This window comes from Eretmochelys imbricata, chromosome 1, assembly GCF_965152235.1.
Source record: "Eretmochelys imbricata isolate rEreImb1 chromosome 1, rEreImb1.hap1, whole genome shotgun sequence".
Taxonomy (NCBI): Eukaryota; Metazoa; Chordata; order Testudines; family Cheloniidae; genus Eretmochelys; species Eretmochelys imbricata.
Genome location: NC_135572.1, coordinates 16335721 through 16358180, shown reverse-complemented (window position 1 = coordinate 16358180; position 22460 = coordinate 16335721). Strand labels below are relative to the sequence as shown.

Genomic DNA, 22460 nt, shown 5'->3' with positions numbered 1-22460 from the left:
AGCACAAACTGGTCCAGAATGAGATGTCCTGGACATAGCAGCACTAGAAGGAGTTCCCTTAGAAGAAAGGTTTTCCAGGTTGAGGTTTTCTACCTCATCTTCTTTATTGTTCAGAAGTGCACTGGGGGTAGAGAGACCATTATCAGCTTCAAGAGATTCAACAAGTGGAAGAAAACAAAATTTTGCAAGGAGACCCTAGATTCCACAGTCTCATCCCAAATTTAAGGGACCTCCTAACCTTAGTGGACCTGGCAGATACATATCTCAGTGTTCCCATATGCCAATGCTCCACAATCTACTGAGATCTGCTTATGGAACAGATCACTACCAGTACCGAATGCTGCCATTTAGTCTGTCATTATCCCTGAGCGTCTTCACAAAGATGCTAGTGGTGATCATAGCCGGACTCAGATTGCAGAGTACTCACCATTACCCGTTTCTGGACAACATTCTAATCAGAGCTGCGACCCAGGCTGGAGAGCACAATGCTATGATTTGGATTCTGGATCTCCTGTAAGTGCATGGCTTTATAATAAACATCAAGAAAATTCCTTGATTCCGTCCACAAGGATAACTCACCTGGGAGCGAACATAGACACCTTGAAGGCAAAAGTCTACCCATCATTTGACAGATTACAGAAAATCCAGTATCTCATATCTATACTGCAAAAGTGCATGAGGCCAACAAATGCTCAACTGTCTTCAGTTAGTGGGCCCCCTGGTTGCATAAACATGCATAGGGATCATCCCAAGAGTGTGACTGCACATAAGGTGTCTGACATATTACTGAAAGTATGGGACCACTCCTTGGAATGCATGAAGGATCACATGCTGGTCCCAAAGCAAGTACTCAACTCCCTAAAATGATGGGCAGTCCAAAGGAATGCTCACAAGCGCATTCCCATATGCCTTCCAGACTCTCTGGTTCACACAACTGATGCCAGCCTGTAGAGCTGGGGAGCACATTTGGGACCTGGAAACACTCAAAACATCTGGAACCACCAGAGAAAGGGACCATGGGATCAATCTCCTAGAGCTCTGTGCCTTCAGACTGCCCCTATGAAGGTGCCAGAACCATCTAGTAGAAAATCATGTCCCGGTCCAGTCAGACAAAATAATTCCAGTTGCATACATAAGTAGGTTATAATAGGGAACCCAGCACTACATGCAGAAATAATGAGATAAGGCAGAAAAGTCTGTCCCTTCCCTAAAAGCGATTCACACAAAAGTGAAGCTGAACCAAAAGGCAGACGGGCTCAGCAAATGCAAAGTCAACAACTCAGAATGGTGTTTGAACCAGAAAGTCTTCAAACTGATCTTGCAGTTGTTTGGTCTTCCAGCACCCGAATGCAAAATGTTTGAAGTACTTTGCCAAGGAAGCATACCCTAAATTTTTAGGAACAGATGTTTGCTGTATTCATTCCCCTTTCCCATTCACAGAGCAAATGATCCAAAACATAAAGTGGGAACAAGCAAAGATGACAGTGTTAGCTTTATACTGGCCAAGGAGACCCTGGTTTGCTGATCTGCTAGAACTGGAACCACTGTCATGGCTACCAGCAATACCAGACTTCTTTTTGTGAGGTCTGTTTCCCCACCTGGACCCAGACCATCTTCATCTAACAGCCTAGCTTTTGAAAGGAAAACATCAGTAGCACTTGGCCTGTTTTCCAGGGTGATTGGGGCTTCGCTCTCATCCAGGAATCTCCACCTTAAATGCCCATTTCTCCATCTGGACCAAATTCAGTATCTGGTGCCAGGGGCACGCAGACCCAGGGATTCCAGCTATCCTGGGCTTTTTTCAAGGTGTGTATTAATGTCTTTAACCCAACACCATAGCACTCCAGGTATCAGTGGTTACTAGCATTCTATTCACAGGATCCTCAGGATCCCCGATAGCGAACCCCCGGGTTTCTAGATTTCTCAGCAGTCAGACTGGCTAGACCAGCCATCAGACCAATCTTTCTTAATTGGGATCTACCATTAGCACAGAACACCCTGACCACTCAACCCTTTTGAGCCTCTGGCTTCAATATCAGCATTCTTCTCTCTATCAAAACCAGTTTTCTGGTTGCCATTGCATCTGCTAGGCAAGTTTCTGAGCTGGGAGACTTACCTGTGCAGGGACATTACTGTATATTCCACAATGACAAAGTGGTGCTGAGAACTCCAGGATCTTTTCTCCCCAAAATGAAATCTCCTTTTCATGCCTGACAGGAGGTTATCCTTCATTCTGCTCAAAAACCACAGCAGCTGACCAAGAAGCTGTGGCACACTTGAGACAGAATTGTGGGAGACACTGTGCTGCACAATGGAAAATGTCTTGCCTGATAATTTCCTTTCTATTAGCAGCATCTTCCACAATTCTACCCACCGTGGACAGCTTTACAGCCAAGGGTCAGCATTTTATATGGATTATTACTATGTACGCAGTCATCTACTGTACATAATTAATGAATTAGCATGATGTTATTGTTATTAATATTCTTTCATGAATTTTACAGTTTTGGAATGACTAATTAGGCAGCAAGCAGAAGTGGGGATGGCCAGCACACACTGTGCTGCAGCTTTGAACCACCTCTGCGAATTCCAGAGAGGAGGGAAACAGCCCATGTGTAGCAGAATTGTGGGAGATACTCCTAGCAGAAAGGAAATTTGGTAAGGAATTTTCCATTCCTTTGATTACAACACACCAATTATTAATATAAACAAAAATAAGCAATTCTACACAGCTCATTTTTGAGCTATTCCATTGCAAAAGACAGGCAGGAAATCAAATATCTTCCATTTAAGGAAGATGCAACTTATCTGGCAAGAGTGAACTGAAAATAATTTCAAGCATATACCTTTGGCAGATAGCGACAGCGATTGTTTGTTGGACGTGGCAACTTAAAGAGTACATGTTTTATTTCAGTATAGCTATGATAAGGATGTGAAGAGTAACCACGAAAGCAAAGGAAATTTAATGGATGACATACTCTACTTTCAGCTACTGTAACTGAAACACAAAACATAGTCTGGACTTTAGGTGCTGAATCAAAGCCTGTTAACTTGTAAATTTCTTTGTAATGAAACTATTACCAATTCCAGCATATTCACCAAAGATCATAAACCAAACAATTGTGGGCCTCAATTCACAACTGGTTTGGGAAAGGATTAGGAAAGAAGGCAATCTGAATTGAAGGTTAATGCATAAAGGTGGGAGTTAGGATATCAGCATTCTTTTCTTGTCTACCCAACAGACGTTGTGTATATCTGTGGGCAAGACAGTTAACACGCGTCTCAGTTTACCAATCTGTAAAGTATCTACCCCTCATAACAGAGGTGTTGAGAGTCTTCATGTTTATAAAGATTCAATGAAAGGAAATGGCACTGTAAGTGCAAAATATAATTTCACTATAGATATAACCCTGTTTCATGGGCTTCTCTAAAAACTTCTTTGCAGCTATCTTAAAACAAGACCACCACAATATAAACTTTTCTGTCAAGAAACCACAATTGGGCCAGAACTTCAATTGTGTAATATGCTATGAGTGTTGATAAATTTAACACTTCATTTGATTTTTTAAAATCTGTTTGTAGAAAGGAGAGCAGCCATCTAAAGTTACATAGAGACAATGAATTTAAGCGTGGAGCCATACTTTATGGCAAAGTTGTAAACTTTTTATAGTGAGGCAACAGAAATACTGACAGGGGCTTTCTTCTCTCCTCCCTTTAGCTCAGCCTATGACAGGGACATCCAATATACTGTAAGACCACGAGTGACAACAGCTTGGCACAAGCCACAGCGATTCATCTCATCTGCACAGAATTTTACATCCATTTTATGAACAGTAAATATACAGAACAGGCTCATACTAACCCCTTCAATGACAGATGACTAGAAAAGACAGCTTGCTTGAATATACTAGCAATAAAATCTGCAGTTGATAAGCTTTGTTGTCATCTTTCTTGTCAAGCTCTGTTGTCACAGCATTTGGTGGCTGTGGCCATACTTTAAGTACCCCTGTTCTAGAAACACACACAGCTATTAAAACCGAAATATCATCTAGAATGACTGACAATATTTCTGTATTAATTTTTAACTAGAAAAAAAGGCGTAAGGTATTTTCCATTTCATATATTCTCTCTTCTCTCCAACCTGAGTGCTTCTAATGTTATGTAAAATAAAGTGGAGGAACAAGTGCTTGTCACAGTATTCAATGTTGTAACATGTAGGTGATGCAGAGAAGACAATCCAATTCTTACCCAACTATGTACAGCTTTTCCATAATATTCAGACTGAACACTTCTCTTTGCCATCATAAAAGATAAAAATTTGCCATTTAGGCTTATAATTAACAGACAAAACAGAACAAAAATGAAAGTCACAAGGACTTTATAACTGAAGCAACTGCTAACAGCGGCTAAAAGGAGAACCAACAGCACCATCTACAGGAGACTACAGTGTTATGTACATAGATGTTCAGGACAAATATGTTAATCTTTTTAGGCTTTGTATTTTAGTCTGATGAGCATTTCTTCTATTGGAATTTAAAAAACTACAATATCAACAGTAAAATCACATCTTAAAAAAGACTGACGCAAAACCTGTATTATACTTTGGATGAATTATACTTACAGTAGTACTTCAGCACCAAAAATGGGCAGTTACGCTGATAGATGTATGTACAATTGAATGAGATGTCAAAGTCTTAAAATGCTTATTTATAATGAAATCTATACAAAATGGTTAAAAAAACTTTTCTATATACATTTTTTTAAAAAAAGAAAAGTATTGTCTTCATTACCAGAATGTATTAAAACAGCCTCTGCTGTCATTCCACCTGCACCCAAATCTCTCTCCGTGGCTTTTAACTATCATAAAAACCCAACATATTGCTTGAACAAGTCAAGTCATAAGGCTGAGGATTACCTCTGAAACATACAACTAATCAATTTAAGCTTTTAAACCCCCAAAATGGTCATTTAAAAAACAGCATGTAAGAGTAAAATATAGATCTTTAAAAGCCTCAGCTTGCATCTGAATACAACAGGCTGAAGTTATGTGATAATGAACCAAATATTCCCAAACTCTAAACATTTGTTTTAAACCATAATACATTTCTGCTACTCCACAGCATTAGAATGAAAACATCTGCCTGTTTAACAGGAACTAGTTAAGCAACTTGGCCTGGTTTTAAATCATTGCATTTAAATAAATTATCAGAGGTTAATTAATTAGACTAAATGGGCATTTCATGTGCTTGTGACACAAAAAGAAATGTTTTGTACATTAAACTAGCATATTTCTTGCAATATATGAAAACAAAATCCACCAAACCATGTTACCTGTTAGTGATTTTGCTTATGTCCAAACATTCACCAACAAGTAATTAAAAAAATAAACTATATTTTATGCTTATTAAAAATATGAACATTAATTGAGCTCAAGTGCAAGAACACTAACCAATTCAGAAATTCTTGGGGCTTTTCCAGTACGGGTCAGAGATACCTTTTATCTCACACGCTATTTAAAAATACAAATATCCACTAAACATTCTTTGTGATGGTGTTTCGCTCAATAGCTACAAAAAGAAAGACACGGCAAAGTAAAAGGTCCCTTTTTACTGAAAAGTTTCAGTATCTGGTCAAGAGCTTCATAGCAAGAACTTCTACTCAATCTTTTCAATTCACTGTAGATTTGCCTTTTTTTTTTTCTTTTTTTTTTAAAGACATACATTCCACTGTCACTGGTTTACCATATCTTGGTAACTACATCTTTTTGGAAACAATTTTAAGATGTGGTTTCTGCAATACTGTCTTGTTAAAACACACTGATGCTTCAAGGGTCCAATGAACAACTCTAATAGGCAAAGTGCTCTAATACATCACAATACAAGGACATCTTGGACACTCAACTGCCAAGATGAATTTAAAGTGCACTCCAGTGTCCCAATTCATTAGGATTGTTCAGCAGAACTTTGAGAAGGGCTGGGCTCAGTGCCTTCCTCAGTACTGCTGTCCACATCTTGTTCCATTGCTGTCTCCTCATCATCAAGACGTTGACTAGTAAAGTTATTGAGCTCCAGGAGCCCACTGGGTTCCACTACCACATTGGAGCTGGAGTGACAAGGGATGGAGTATTGAGGGATAGTCTAAAGGAAAGAAAAAACGAAGTTTTAATATGCAGTTTTGGATTAAGTGAGTTAAGGATTTGTATGTTTAAATGAAAAAAGATACTCATGCCTATTAAACAGTTGTAAGAATCCCAGAAACACTTTCCCAAAGTCAATAAGTTTGTTTTCACCCTATTGTTACAATATTGCTAAATTAAATGTAGCATTAAAGCATTTTGCAGGATTTTTTCACTGAAGGATAAGTTGAAATTATTACAGTTAAAGAAAGGATAGTCATGTGGTTAAGGCAGTTGGCTGGGATTCAAAAGATCTGGGATCAGTTGCCAGCTCCGCCAGACTTCCTGTGTAACCTTTGACAAGTTACTTAATCCCTTTGCTATCGGGGCCATCTGTAAAATAGGGGTAACACACACTCACTCTCTGTATGTTCGGTCTATTTAGACTAAGATTTTGGGGTCGAGACTTCTCTGACTGTAGTATGTACAACATATTGCACAATTGGTTCCTGAAACTGGTTGGATTAATACAAAGAAAGAATAATAGATTTAGATTGATAAAAGTACTATGGTAACAAACGAATACAATAAATGATTAAATTGTTTTTTGTTTTTAATTTCTAGATCATATGGAAAATATATCTACATTTTAATTATTAAATTGATCATCAGATAGGTATTTTGATTTTGAAATTACCCAGACATCACAACCACACCTAAATACTATGGTGATTAGCATCATATAAATATCTATGATATTCAGATGTAGTAGAGTAAAATAATCAATCTCTTAGCCCTCACTCCTCAAGAGATACAGAAACCTGAGTATTTCCTAGAAAAACTACTTAGTTTCAAGGAAAATATTACAAAATAATTCAAAACATTTGTAAACTTTATAAATAAATCAAAGTTGGCGTATTTGTTTTCATTACAATTTTTCACCATAACAAGTGTATATAATATACAATAAAATCTCTAATTCAAACACTGCATAAAAACACAATGGCATTCTGTCCACTTCTCTGCAATGAGTCAGTATCATAGCATCATAGAAGTGTAGGACTGGAAGAGACCTCGAGAGGTCATCTAGTCTAGTCCAGTCCCCTGCACTCAAGGCAGGACTAAGTATTATCTAGACCATCTCTGACATGTGTGTTTCTAACCTGCCCTTAAAAATCTCCAGTGATGGAGATTCCACAACCTCCCTAGGCAATTTATTCCAGTGCTTAACTACCTTGACAGTTAGGAATTTTTTCCTAATGTCCAACCTAAATTACCCTTGCCACTAAGTAGATTGCTTCTTGTCCTACCCTCAGATGTTAAGGAGAACAAATTTTCTCCCTCTCCTTATAACAACCTTTTATGTACTTATACTTATGTATAATTAGGGTGCTGTAAGTGAGATTTCAGATTTTTAAAATTTCAATACTTTGACAATCTAGACTATGGAATACAATAGTACGTTAAAAAGTATTAAAATAAAACTAAATTTGAATAAATGAACATTTTCACATTTGTTCACTTAGGTCCTGATTCATCAAAGCACATAAGCATCTGCTTAATTTAAGAATGTACGCAGTCCTGTTGACTTCATATCAATGAGACTTACTCATATGCATAAAGTTAATAATGTACTTAAGTGCTTTGATGAATCTGGCCCTTATTTACTAATTTGCAAAAGGTCTCCCAGTCAGTTTGAATTAATGAGATTCTACTATATCGCCTTTATGCTGAAGAAAGTTTTACACTAAAAAACAGGTAAGACTGTTAGACGCTGTAAAAAAACAGGGCACAAATCATATCTCCATGGTAACAGCAAAAGTTGCATGTTCAAGCATTTCAGTTAGAAGGTGATTTGGAATATCTAGCAAGTTTGGTTTGTTTCCTTAATGGGAAAGCAAAGCAGAACACATACAATGCTCAGGAGACAGACAATAGGAATGCAGTGACCAGCATGTTTGAGAAATTGTATTTAACAACTCATTGCCAATTTAATAAACAAGTGCCAAACATTTTTATATTCTTAAATCAAGTACTGTTTTGGAGTGGAACCAAAATAAGGAAAAAAATACTTGAACATTATTCAGATGCTATTTAGGCTTTAGAGACATAAACCTAGAAATAGCTGCTTTTTTTTTTTTTTTTTTACACCTTTATTTGCTCTGCTCTTCTCTTACCTGGATAATAATTTCAGATGAAATCTCTTCAGCTTTCTTTTGGGATATATTCTGAATGTGTATAAACTGGTTTGTTGAAGGCACTTCTTGTGCGTCCATTTTCTTCTCTGTTAAAGCAGGATCAGCAGCAGGAGGACTTGAACAGGACTCTTTACATTTCAGTTGCTGAGAGATGGAAGTTGCCGTCATGCCTACTGCAGTCACCCTTGGCACCTGGATACAAGGTGATGATTCTGCTTCACTAGCGAGTTTACTAGTGGACATGGCCTTGTTTGGGGGATCCACTACCATATGTTCTATGTTTGTGTCAATCTGAGCTTCCATCATAGACATTTTCAAAATGTCTGCTACTGCTGTCTTCACAGATGCCTGCATGGGAAATAGGCTTGTAACTGGCGATGCCAGTTTGGGCACAGAATTGCCGCCTGCTACCTTTGAAACAGTAGGAGGCTGTCGCCCCTCAAAAGTTATCTTTGTAACAGTGGATCCTTGAGTTATAATTGGCTGCTGCACCTGAAAATCAAATTTTTGTTGTGCATGTTACAGCTATTTTTTTATTTAAACCTAATCAATATTTATCTGGACAATACGGCACAAACAACATACTTGCTATTAGGAAGACAGTTGAAGCTCAGTGTTTTAAGAAAGGAATCAGCAGTGATACGATAACATTTAATTGAAGCCTGGGGAAGGTAGTGTTTGGACTGCTAGACAAAGTTTCTAGCAGAATATCACAGCAGCCTCATTTTCTTTTGGGATTTATATCCCCATGTGATGTATATTAATCCCTTCTTATTATTTTATATATGCTTCAAGGGGCTGGGGAGTAGTAGGTTTTTGGAGTTAATTAAAATACATATACAGTATTTCATTTTCCTCAGTCTTTACATCTTCCCCTCCCAAGGAAAGTAAAATTGCTCCTCTAGGTAAAATTATTTAACTGAAGGGTGATGGTGATGTAAACTACCAAGGAAGACGTACAATGGAGATCCTTGGGAGACTGCACTGTATTCGTCTTTATTTCCACCGCATTTTTTTTAAATGTTACGGGAACGGAAATCAATAATATGTTATACCCAAAAAAATAAAGAAATTAGGGGCAAATTCCATGCACTGTTGGTTGCAGAAATTCACAAAAAACTGTCCAACAAAATTGACTTGTGAGCTCTATGGATTTTTTTCCCTATATAACAACATGTGCTTCTCTTTCCTAGTGTCAACCTTCTGATGGGGAAATTAATACCAGCGTAATGAGGAGTTCTCTCTTGCCAGGAGAAAACACGGCTACAGCAACTGGGTTGGTGTTTGGATTTTTCCTTGAACAGCGACGTTTTATTTTGCATGCTATCAATATTCTGTTACCTGGCTGGCGGGCTGTTTCTCTGAAGAGGCAGGTAGCTGCAATTGACTCTGGGGGGGTTGGGGTTGCACGTAGATTTTTTGTGCCGTTGGTGCCTGTTGCAGTTTGGGCAGCTGCTGCGTGGTTTTTACTGCAAGCACCTGTACTACAGTTTGCTGTGGCTGGGCCACTAAGGTAGGGAGTTGCCTTTCTTTGGCCATCATGTGGTGTGGGGTGTGCTGTGCATCTGGTTTGGTCTGTGCTTGCTCTTGCTGAAGTGGGGTTAGCTTTTGATGCCGGATAGAAAGCTGGGGCATTTGTGGGAGTTTGTGCTGGATCTGATCAGCCTGCAGGTGGATGGTCTGCTTTTGTTTAGTCTGGAAGCACTGCAGAGTTTTCACTTGCAGTTGAGTCTGTTCCAGCTGCGGTTGACTCAGTTTCTGCTGTTTTTGTGCCTGTGACTGCGTCAGGGCAGATCTGTAAAACAGACCAGTCTGAGGATCTAGGGTATCCATCTCTTCCACTTCTCCTTCCTCAGTTCCAAGTTGTTCACTGTGTTTGGTAAATGCAGTGTGGCTGCTTAAAGCCTTAATAAAAAAAGTTACAAATGAAAAAGTTATGAGACATCATCTAATTTACTGCAGAATACACAAATCTAGTGACATTACAGAATATTTAAACTGGACTGTTTTAAAAGCAGAATAGGTCACAGGACTTCAGGCATCCAACTCATGTATAAAAGCAGAAATACCCTAAGATGCTGAGTTCCCAAAGCCATAGCACTTCAATGGCTATTTCCATACCACAACAAGCTAAGCCCTGGTGTTCCACCCACTACCTGCCTTTTAACTGTAGATGTCTTGCCCTCAGTGAAGCTTAGGTTGTTCTTACATTTGAAAGATTAAGATTCAGATCACCTCAAACTCCATGATGTCTGAATGGGAAATGGAAGGGATTGGCTGATTCAACAGAGATCTTAGGTTGGTGAATAGATGGTTCCTAGCTTTAACAAGAACCTATTATCTTAAGAGATTTTGATTCTGTTTCCTAACACTGTCTCCTCTCATGCTTCTTGGTGACGTCTTCTATACTACTTTTTACACATGGAACCTGCCCCATTTCCCGTGCACCAAAGCATAATCTCTCTCCTTTTCAGATCCAGTTCTTCCTGCGTTGATTTCCTCACCACTGCCATGTCTGTACCTTCACACACACTAAAACTACAGTCCCGTATATCACATTAGAGTTGGACTAAGTTCCTTGGGGGGGGACGACACAAACACTGTCTTATTACATGTTGTGTACACAATCCTACATAATAACTAAGTAGCCTCATTCAACAAAATTCTACCTCTACAGATGCTCTCCGCAGAGGCTTTACGACAGACCTTATCTAAATATGAACTATATAAAAAGTGAGTGGTGTACATTTACCCAGGGGATCTCACAAAACTAGAGTAGCTTTATTTTTGTTACTGCTGACAGATAACAGAAGTGCTAATTCTTGAATTAGATAAGAAAATTAAACTATTTAAACAAGAACACACCACAGGCTTCTTACTCTGCTTTTTACTGGGTTGTCCCTTTCACTTGGGCTGTTCACCACACATTTTAAAGCAGTCTCACAGTTGTGACTTCGCAAGTTGAGAATTTGCCAGAGGCCTCTGCAGTTTGGCACCTTACAAAGCCAAGCTCCAAATCAAAGGCATCCTGCTTCTTTATGGTCTCAATTCTGCTCCTTTTCCTTCCCCTGCTTCAAGATTAAGGTCTTGTCTAAGCTACAGAGTTTTGTCAACAAAAGTTATGCCACTTTAATTAAACCACTGTTGCATGTCCACACTGTGCTCCTTGTGTTCACAGAGTGCATCCACACTAGCAGCTCTCACATTGAAACAGAGAGAAGAGCACTGTGGGTAGCTACCCCACTTTGCAGCTGGCTGCAGAATGCTTTGGGAAGGCTTTGCAATGCCTCGTGGGACAGGTACAGCACCACATGATGCAGGTTTCTCAATCCCATCATTCCATGGGAATCCTACTAGATTGCCAGCAGCTTTTCAACTGAAGTGTGTGTGGGAGGAGTGACTGTGTGACAGGGTGTGTGTGGTGTGGGAGAGAGACAGAGTGGGTTGTGGGAGAGTGAGTGTGTCAGCATGCTGTCTCGAAGTTCAGACAGTGGCCGGAAACATTCAGTCCTGAGACACGGGGAGGGGGACACCCCCATCAGCCCCTGCCCCCCTTCCTGGCTCTGCACAGCACTGTAGTCACTCACACACACACACACCACCTCCCCTGTCTGCTGCTGTGTTCCTAGTGCTGGGGAAGAGCAGAATTCCACTTAATGATTTGCTCTTTGCTGCCAGCATGCTCAGCTTTCAGAACTTCCCAGAGCTTTGAAAGGGAAGAGCCGCATGCCTGTGTAGCTGGGATGCAGGGCAGCCAAGTTCAAAACAGCGAGCAGAGGCGTCATGGTGGGCATTGTTGGATACTGGGAGAGGTCAGTTATGGTGACAACAAATGGCAGCGTCTACAATGACGCTCTGTCGCTTTAACTTCATCGCAAAAAGCTCTATGCCTCTTGTCAAGGTGGTTTTATTTTGCCAACAAAAGTAGGGTTGTAGTGTGTGCACCTCCACTGTTTTGTCGGCAAAAGCTGTGTTTTGCTGACAAAACTCTGTACTGTAGACAAGGCCTAACACTGAACCTTTAGGGCCCTTCCCCCTTTCATTACTGTGTACAGAGACAGGCAAGTCCTATACTGCTGTCAAGTGGACTCCACACAAACAGAGAGGGCTCATGTAGGCAGCAACTTCCTTTCAAAATGGCCAACAGCAAACATGTAGCATATACAAAACAACTCCTCCGCTTACTATACAAGATACATGAGGTAATACCTTACTGGACCAACTTCTGTTGGTTAAAGGTACAAGTTTTCAAGATAAAAGACATTAGCCCACCTACCTTGTCCCAGATCCTGGGACCAACATGGCTACATCAGCATTGCAATCAACCATGGAAGATATTCTTAGGTAGTCTTTTTTTTAGTCCCACACTCAAGGAACAGCAACTCACAATGGGCCAAATTCTGTCCTTATGCTTGGGTTTCCACTGACAAACCAACATGACATGTGCATTCAAATCAAAACCTGGCCCTAGATAATTCACATAGCCTACTTATGTTCACAGACTGTTTGGAAAAGAAAAGGTACAACCTGCTGCATGATATGGGTAATTGCGCCTGTGGAAGATGCAGGGATAGATTTCACCACAACAGAAGTCTGTGTTGCTGTCTGCGACTGAGCCACATGCTGCAGCAGAGTCCTCTGGGGCTGGGATGACTGCTGGTGGGGCTGAGACCGATGACTGACTGAAAGTAAAGAGGTCAATGGCACTTCCCCAGAACTAACTGTAGTAGCTAAAGCTACTTGCTTTGTTCTTTTACCTTCAAGTGAAAGCAAATACGGATGAAATAAAAATCTGAGTATGAAATAAGTCCTTTACTGTATGCTAGCTTCAATCTTAAAGTGTAGATCTATTCTGAAAAGGATCTTAAAAATAGCATCATGGGGTCCGGTGTTTGTTTCAGTGATTTCTGAGCAAGTGTGAGCTCAGTTTTAAAATGTCCTCCGCCTCCCAAATGCTAGTCCTGCAAACTCAATTTGTGCTCCGGGTTATTTCATACATCATCAATACGGACCATTCTGGAGTCCAAATTATGCTGTTACATGTTTGTAACTCCACTGAAGGCAATGCAGTTGTACAGACATAACTAAAAATGCCAAAATGTGATTACAGAAAATTACTGATCACATGTGAGAATGAGAGAACTTTAGGACTCTCAAACCTTACGTTAAATGTACAGGGCTGGCAATTAGAAAGTGTTTACTTGTAAAGAATTTGAGCAAATTTTCTCAGAAGTCAATGAGACAACATAGACCCATCATACCTGTTTTTAGAGTCACTTATCAGACTAGAACCACATCAACTTTGGGGCTACAGTTTTGGCTCCATAATTAACCAGATGGGTGGTCAAACCTTACGTTAAATGTACAGGGCTGGCAATTAGAAAGTGTTTACTTGTAAAGAATTTGAGCAAATTTTCTCAGAAGTCAATGAGACAACATAGACCCATCATACCTGTTTTTAGAGTCACTTATCAGACTAGAACCACATCAACTTTGGGGCTACAGTTTTGGCTCCATAATTAACCAGATGGGTGAAATAGTCCTAAAGTCAGATAATGATTTATTCTATTATCTAACAAAGCAGTCAACAGCATAAGACAACAGCATCAATGGAGAACCCAAATTAGCTTATACCAACTCATACCATTATGTAGATATTTGCTTTAATTAAAAAGAAAAGGAGTACTTGTGGCACCTTAGAGACTAACCAATTTATTTGAGTGTAAGCTTTCGTGAGCTACAGCTCACTTCATACTCAAATAAATTGGTTAGTCTCTAAGGTGCCACAAGTACTCCTTTTCTTTTTGCGAATACAGACTAACACGGCTGTCACTCTGAAACCTGCTTTAATTAACTTATTCCTAAATGCATCAGGTACTGGAAAATATGGTATGGTACTGGATGGCTCAGAGGAATATGATTATATCCAGATTAACTGACAGTGACTAGAAGTCAATATTTTCTGGTAGTTAGAAGGGAGGCCAAAGTTTGGATGAATATGGAAAGTTAACTTGCCACTCCGAGATGGGGTTGGATAAACTCAGCATTGCCTTTCATGCTGTACTAGCTATTGCTGGATATCCCCAACAGTTTCTACAGAATTTAAAACTTCATTTAAAAATAAAGTTTCTAACCTATATGGTTGTGTAGAAATTCTTCCGAATGTGAACCAATACAGAGTTGTCTTCCTGAGTCTGCAGACAGACAAAAAATGATAATACTAAGAGGTGTGAACTGCCCCATTCAATTCAATGGGTGTTAATACTGAAGCCCAACAGCTATTTAGATTTATTTAAAATGTACCTAAAACCTTTGCTCTAGGTGCATGTATAAAAATTCACAACATATAAATGTCAGTATAGTACATTATTTCACTGCTTATCATTTTAGCAGAAAATCTACCTATTGTGGGATTAGTGGCATACTTATTTGTTTCATATATACATTCAATGACCCCCGTTCCTTAAATTCAAATGGGAAGGAACTGGTGAAGTAACTGTAGTTGTATGCTGTTACGAAGGCTGCTGCTGTCCAACCCATGGTTGGTTGCATTTAATTGGTGGGAAAAGCAAATGACCCCTACCATGCACATTCCCTGTAATTCTGTAAATCACTTTGAGCTCTGTAAAAAAAACCCCAGTTTTAAGTTACTGATTATTTTAAGTTCAGGAAAGCGTTAATTGCTGTCATCTGTTATCCTGGATCTGTGGATAAAGAGGACTTCAGACTACACGAATATTGAATGGGGATCTTTTATAAGCACTGACTTAAAATATATACATAGTTCAACTTGACTTTTCCCGTAGATCTTGGAGGAAACTGAACACTCGAATACAACGTACAACACACAGTGTATGGTGATGTCAGGGAATATGATTGACCTTCAAACAACTGGTGATCAGTTTAATAATGTTATAATGTACGCTTACTTGTTATTAAATTCTTATTATACTTCTTGTTATTCAAACAACATTTTAATATTAAGTCAATGCTTTCCCACCAGGGATCCATTAGAGTTATGACTCTCTCACTCACAATTGAAGCCAGATACAGTAAGCAGTATAAAAAAAAAGTCCCATCCAACTTAAATCTGGATACCAGGGGGCAAAAGTGGAGGGGGAAGGAGGGAAGGGAAAATGGAAATACCAGATTAGACTTTAATACTAAAAACACTGAAATCATATTTTAAATATATTTGAATATAAACAAGCTTTATCCTGTTTTTAAACAGACATTTTCACCACAGTTAAAACTTAATTGGGAAATGCAAAATGCAAGCATGTAGAGTATTCATTCAAGTGCTGAATTTAAGAAGCTAAACATGCTAACCCTTTCACACTGAATTTATTAAATGGTGCAAATGTCTAGGGGCAGACGAGAGTGTTCCAGTTTATGGGAGATATAGTTTAAATTAGACACATGTCCAGAGAAAAACACTGAAGGACTGATGCAACATGAGGACTAGAAAGATGCTTCAAACTGGCACATCACACTTATTATTGGGATTCAGCTTTCACTAACCTTAACTGACCTACTCTCTGCCTAAAACTTCCAATTTGGCACTGCAAAATGGATACAGAAAACTTTACCAGCCCAAACACAAAATGTACTTACCCACTATATCATGAGGATGGCAATTATAATGGAAAATGCCCACCTGGCCAAAAAAAGGCTACCTGCTCAGTATCATTAAGTGAGTTGAATTCCACAAAGTTGGGTGAACTAATTCTGCAAGAAGTCTTTTACCCTTTCACAACAGATATGCCATATAATGAATCCTGAGCTTCATTTTCTACTTTTCCTTCCCAAGAGTTTTCCCCAAAGACATCAACAAGGGCACTTTGCCCTTTCACCACCAGATCAGAGTATGTTTAAATGATATGCCTTGAAACAATGATCTTTTGTTTCATTTTACACCAGAAATAGATAGATGCACATTCTCTGATCTACCAGGGAAGAGCAGAAGCATCCCATGCCCCTTGATGTGTCCTCAAAGTAGTGGAAGAAGACTAGCATGAATTTCCTCTACAGAAATACTATAATGAAAGGAAGACAGAAAATACTGATCCCCTGCCCCACAAGCAACAATAAAAACAACAAAAAGGCTTTCCACTGAAAACCAGCCATCCTAATTCTAGCATTCATAGTATGTTTTGTAGCCACTTACCAGTTGTGATATATTCAGCAACTAATTCTGATTCTACCACAGCAATGGAAGGGCTTTCTGGAGAATGCCTCTTCTCCTGAGTCATCTGAATAGGAACTGCCATTTGGCTCAGGTCAATGGTAGGTTGTCTTGGTTTTGATTCTAACTTCTCCTTCACTGCTTAAAGATGGGGGGGGGGGGAGGAGGAGAAGAGAAGAGGAAATGCACCTTTTAGTAAAATAGATTCCAACTAAAGTTAAATACACAGAAAGATAAGAGAATCAAACCGTCCCAAGAAAGTGGGACATAATCAAGATATACCGTACTTCCAAGCTGAACACTTGCAGGAGCAAAAATACAGAACTTTCATCTACAAAAATGTAAAATATAGTTATTTTAACAATGCAGTTGACTAACATGATTCAAAGTGATCCCAAACACCCACATACCTGTTGTCTGCTGAAGTTCCAGCAGTGCTTTTATTGTAGAAGTAGCTGATTGCGATTCATTGGATACATCTTGATAAATTATTGTGGGGCTGGTGTCCACAGCAATTTCATGTTCTGACCAATCCTGACTTCTAGATGCAATCACATGAACGACAGGCTGGGAATCTGTTACCCAGAAAAATGAGGACAAATCAAATCAACCAACTACAACATTTTTATTCAGTGTTCATTACAGGCGGTGCTGGTAGCAACACCTATTGTTAAGGTTGCCTAATACTTTCCATTATAAAATATTATTTTCAGTTGCTTATAAAACCTTGCCAAACTTTAACCATTCAAACTGAAGTTTTTCTTAGTGTCTGCCTCAAGCTGACTTTTTTTGGAAAATTTCAGCTGTTCAGATATTCAAGTTATTCAATATTCAAATATTGAACAAAACAAGCCTTAATTTCTTTAAATTTGATCACATTAAGTTCCTTGAAAACCAGGAGTTCCCAAAAAACACTATCAATGTGCAAGCAGAAGTTACTCACCTTGTGCAGTAACTGGAGTTCTTGGAGATGTGTCCCCCTGTGGGTGCGTCACTTCGGGTGCCAATGCGTCCTGCGCTTTTGATTGGAGATTTTTGGAGCAGTGCCTGTTTGGCCTGTGTATGTGCCCCACACATCCTAGTGCCCTGTGCTGAGGCTATATGGCGAATCACTCTCAATTCCTTTTCCACCAAAGTCCCCCAAAGGAGATTCTGAAGCAGAGGTGGAGGAGGGCAGGTAGTGGAGCACCCACAGGGGGACACATCTCAAAGAACTCCAGTTACTGCAAAAACGAGAGTAACCTCTCCTTTTTCGAGTAGTGTCCCTGTGGATTCCTGACCTCAAGTGACTCCTGGGGAGCATCCGCTAAGGAGGCAAGAGGTTCAGAGTAGAGTCCAATACAGGAGAGAGAACTTCATTGCCTATAGCATCTGATCTTGCAGCAGGCACCAAGGCATAGTGATCAGAAGTATGAACAGAGGACTAAGTTGCCGCTCTACAGATGTATACAGTTGGTACATCCTTAAATTAGGCTATAGATGCAGATAGTATATTTCACAGGAGCACTATCAGTCTCACAGGGGGCTGAACATGAGTTGGGTCATAACTGATCTTAATACATTCAGAGATCCACTTTGATATCCTGTTTTGAAATTACCAAACCCTTGTTTCTGTCTGCGATGGATACAAATAGTCTAGGAAATCTTCTAGAAGGTTTGATCCTATCTAGGTAAAAAGCTAATGTCCTCCTCTCATCTAGGGTATGGAATATGGCTTCTTCATTAGTCCAATGTGGCTTTGGGACAAAAACATGACCTTAGTTAAGAATCTTCGATAGGCCCATAGTGAGAATTTCTCTCTGGTGAATACCATAAATAGAAAGGATCTGCCATTAAAACTCCCAATTCTCCAACCCTTCAGGCAGAAGTGATAGCTACCAGAAAGGCTGTCTTCACTGATAAGTTTAACAAAGAACACATAGCCAGTGGCTCAAAAGGATGCTTTTAAAAAGCAATTAAGGACTAGGCTTAGGTCCCAGCTAGACACAGGATCTCTTATTTGTGGGGAGAGATTCAACAAACCTCTGGCTGGGTGAGCAAAGAGCAAAAATCCCTTTATGGGTGTGTGAAAAGCTGTTATTGCCATTAAGGGTATCCTAATGGAGTTCAGAGAAAGACCCAACATTTTCAATTCCAACAGGTAATCCAGTACCCCTGGGAAAAGAGTGAAATCTGACAACTGTTACACCAAAGACAATATCTCATCCATTTCTGGAGGTAAGTATTCCTGCAGGTTCTTTTCTAAAAAGGTGTACCTTTGATGACCAGGATCCCTCTATTCCTGAGAGCCATTGAGGAAGCACGCTTGGAGACCCAGAATCTGCATGTTGGGGAGGGAGTGCCAGACCAGCATCCTGAGTCAGTAGGTGAGGAGTGATCCGTAGATGCCCCGGAGGGCAAGAGATGCGTGATTAGATAGGGATACCAAACTTGTCTTGACCACGTTGGTGCAGTGAATATGACTTTGGCCTGATGTTGTTGAGAACTTTCAATAGTAATGGTGTTGGTGGATATGCATATGAGATGAGAAAAGCATCTTCCAGGGATTGGGGATCAAGACCACCTCTGAACCAATACTTGATGGATTTTGCATTGGCTGCCGTGGCAAACAGATTGACCTCCAGGAACCGTCAAGTTAATACCACCTTGAGGAGGACTCAAGAGTTACGTTCCCACTCATAATTTAGAAAAATTGCTGCTGAGATCATCTGGTGTTCTAATACCTGGCAGGTATGAAGCTGAGATGACAATCGGTTTGGCTATGCACCAATTTCAGAGTTTTATTGCTCTGAGAGCACAGAGAGATGGTGAAGGTGCTCTGCTCCTCCCTGGGGATTGATATAATAAATTCATGCCATGTTGTCTGTCATTATCTTTACTGACTTTTATCTGTTTAGAGGTAAAATAGTGAAGGCAAACATTTTTGACTGGTCCCAATTCCAAACCATTGATATAAAGAAGCTACTCTGGTAGTAACCATTTGCCCTGAACCTTGTAAGGTTTCAGATGTGCCCCCAACCCAAAACTGAAGTGTCTTATGTTATCCCTACAGGAGGGTGATTCTGAAAGAATGTCACACCTACACAGATTTTGGTCAGTCCTTCCACCAGTTGCGAGACTGTAGAACCCATTGGGAAACAGACTGTAATCTCCCTAGGCTGTGCTTTCTTGATTTGTAAACCATTCAAAGCCATCCCTATAGGCCTCTGAGATGTAACCTGGCATGTTGCTCTACAAAGACGCAAGCTGACATGTGTCCCAGTAGTTGAAGACAATCTCCTATTGTTACTTGAGAACTGCACCAAATCCTTGAGATTCATTGTTAGAAATCTTCTGAGAAGGTATGCTCTGCCTGTCAGTGCATCCAGCGAAGCCCCTATGATGTCTAGATAGAGTCAAAATGGATTTCGAGATTGATTTGAAGGCCCAGGATGTGAAACAGAGAACACATCATCTTCACTGCCATTAACACTTCATGATACAATCTGCCCCGATCAACCAATCATCCAGACACTGGAAAACTATTACACCCAAATGACATAGGTGGGCGGCAACTAATTTCAGAATCTTTGATAATACTCTTGGGGCAGAAGATAGGCTGAAAGGGAGCACCCTGTATTTGCACTGCTCACTGTTGATTAGAAAACAAAGAAACTTTTTTTTGTTCAGGGTAAATAGCAACATGAAAATATGAGTCTTGCAGGCTGATTGTCATGAACCAATCTCCTAATTCTAACAAGCCAATTATTGCTGGAAGAGTCACCATCCTAAATCCCTACTGTTTTACATATCTGTTTATAAACTTGAAGTCTAAAACTGGTCTCCACTCTCCATTCTTTTTGGGGATCAGGAAGTACTTTGAATAGAATCTCCCTCCCCCATGCTGTACAGGAACTGGTTCTATTGCTCCTAAACACAGAAGTGAGGCAACCTCTTGCACCAGTAATTGATCATGAGAAACGTCCCTGAAAAGAGACTGGGAGGAGGAATGGGTAGGAAGGATAGATTTGAAATGGATAGTGTAACCAGATGTTATGCCTTCCAAAACTCGTTTGTCCAATGTTGTATTCTCCCATGCAGCTTGAAAATGGGAGAGGTGGCATCTAAAAGGAGGGAGAATGTTGCAGCTGTAAAACCTTGTTGATTGGATGGTTGAGACTCTCAGTAGATCCATCAAAACTGTTGCTTGGAGGTCGCAGATGGCTGAGAAGATGCAGATGTAGCTGAAGGCGGTTTCTTTTTAAAGTATCTTGGCCTCTTGGATAGTGGCTCTGATAGAGGCTATGGCTGGATGGTCTATGGTAAGCTGAATATAAGGCTAGGAGTGCTCTCTGTACCATCTGAAACCTAATGATCTCCTATTTACAGGAGTATAAAGCCTTATAGATTGCAGTGTGGCTCTCATGTCCTTTAAAGTTCAAAGAGATGTATCCATCGAGTCTGCAAAGAGCTTAAAATTAACAAAAGGGAGGCCTCTGACAGTGCTCTGAACTTCTCTTGGAAAGCCTGACAGCTGCAGCCAAGACTTTCTTCTCATGACGACTGCAGTGGATACAGATTGTGCTGCTGTATCTGCAGCATCCAAGGAGGCCTGGAGCAATGTCTTTGTATAATCGCATTAAATTGGTCAGTTCCTTTGACAGGTGTTCAATAAAGGAATTAGATCTGTTGTAATTCAAACAGTCGTATTTGGCCATGAGTGCCTGATGGTTCGCTATTCTGAACTGAAGTGTAGCTGAAGAGTGAGATTTGCGACTAAAAAGACTGAGCTGAGCCTCTTGTGGTCCTTACTGTATGGGGTGGACTTTGAGCTATGCTGTCTGCCACACTCATTAATGGCCTTCGCTACCAGGGAATTTTGAGATGAGTGAGAAAATAGAAGCTCTTACTCTCTGGCAGGGACAGAATACTTATTATCCATCCTTCTGCAGGTAGGTGGTGCAGTAGTTGGGGTTTGCCAAACAGTCTTAGCAGGCTCCAGAAGAGCTTCCAATCTTCATAGATGTGGAGGTGTGTAAAATATCTAGGAGTTTATAGTGGGACTCCTGAACCTCCTCTGAGGGAGTGTGTAACAGGTCAGTAATTTGGTTCATCAGTTCTTGAAACTGCTTGAAGTCATTGGCCATAGAAGGTGGTGGAGGCATCACAGTTTCATTAGGTGATGAGGAGGCAATATTAGTAAGAGGTGTCACCTCTTTATCCACCCTTGTTTCTTGCTCCTCAAAGGTCTCCTCCTTTGGCATAGGTGGTGATAGAGGACGTTGAGGAGAGTGGGCCCTTCTCTGCTCCCTCCAGCAGTATGGAGACTTAATTGAAAACTGTTGACAACAGAATGCCTACATGCCCCAGCAAGGCCACTGAGAGGGGCCAATGGCATAGGTAGAGGCATTCATCTGTGTTCCCGCCATGGGTTTATCATTTGAGATCTATCCTCCTGAAATATGTCAGTGTAGGAGGGAGAGTGATGTGACCTAAAATCCCAGGGGAACCCTGGATCAATATTTGAGAGTCTGAGGAGTGCTCTTCCACATGCTCCAAGGGAAAAGGGTGGGAGGGGAATAGTTGTTCTGCCTGCGAATTAGGTAAGGGTGCATATGGCACTCTAGGAGATAGAGGGGTCTGTGACCGAGAGAGTCTTGAGGCTGATAAACAGAGGAGACTCTGGCTCCAAAGATGTTAACAGGTCTTCAGGTTACCTAAATTTTTGCAGGCATCATAGACTGGGTCGAGTGAGAACCTGTGGAGGATGGCTTCAGTACTGATGCAGTTGGTACCAAGTGCTTGGCATGGGATTGAATAGGCTCAATCTGTAAAAAGAAGGTATATGAGCAGTCTTTGGTACCACTTACTTTCTAATGTTATTCGGGGATGTGCTTAGCATTTTTTCAACTGCATCTCTGCCACTCTAGGAACTCAGTACCGACTTTGGCTTACATGATTGACTCCTCTTCACCTTTGTGGT

At 40.3% G+C, this 22460-nt stretch overlaps 1 protein-coding gene across 6 annotated transcripts in view; it reads right to left on the bottom strand.

The window, feature by feature from the left end:
* Positions 1 to 4479: 4479 nt before the first annotated feature.
* The window catches only part of EMSY (EMSY transcriptional repressor, BRCA2 interacting), a 53821-nt gene continuing 35840 nt past the window's right edge, over positions 4480 to 22460 (bottom strand). For 2 of the 6 annotated variants that reach the window (XM_077806237.1, XM_077806569.1), the window contains 7 exons: positions 16909 to 17073; positions 16481 to 16639; positions 14448 to 14507; positions 12841 to 12995; positions 9655 to 10218; positions 8293 to 8805; positions 4480 to 6137 (listed from right to left, as the gene is read on the bottom strand). In XM_077806237.1, coding sequence (XP_077662363.1) covers positions 5943 to 6137; positions 8293 to 8805; positions 9655 to 10218; positions 12841 to 12995; positions 14448 to 14507; positions 16481 to 16639; positions 16909 to 17073 — 1811 coding nt within the window. In that variant the 3' untranslated portion in view covers positions 4480 to 5942. The remainder of the gene's footprint in view (positions 6138 to 8292; positions 8806 to 9654; positions 10219 to 12840; positions 12996 to 14447; positions 14508 to 16480; positions 16640 to 16908; positions 17074 to 22460) is intronic. The other 4 variants (XM_077806483.1, XM_077806632.1, XM_077806317.1 and 1 more) reach the window with 3 other exon arrangements.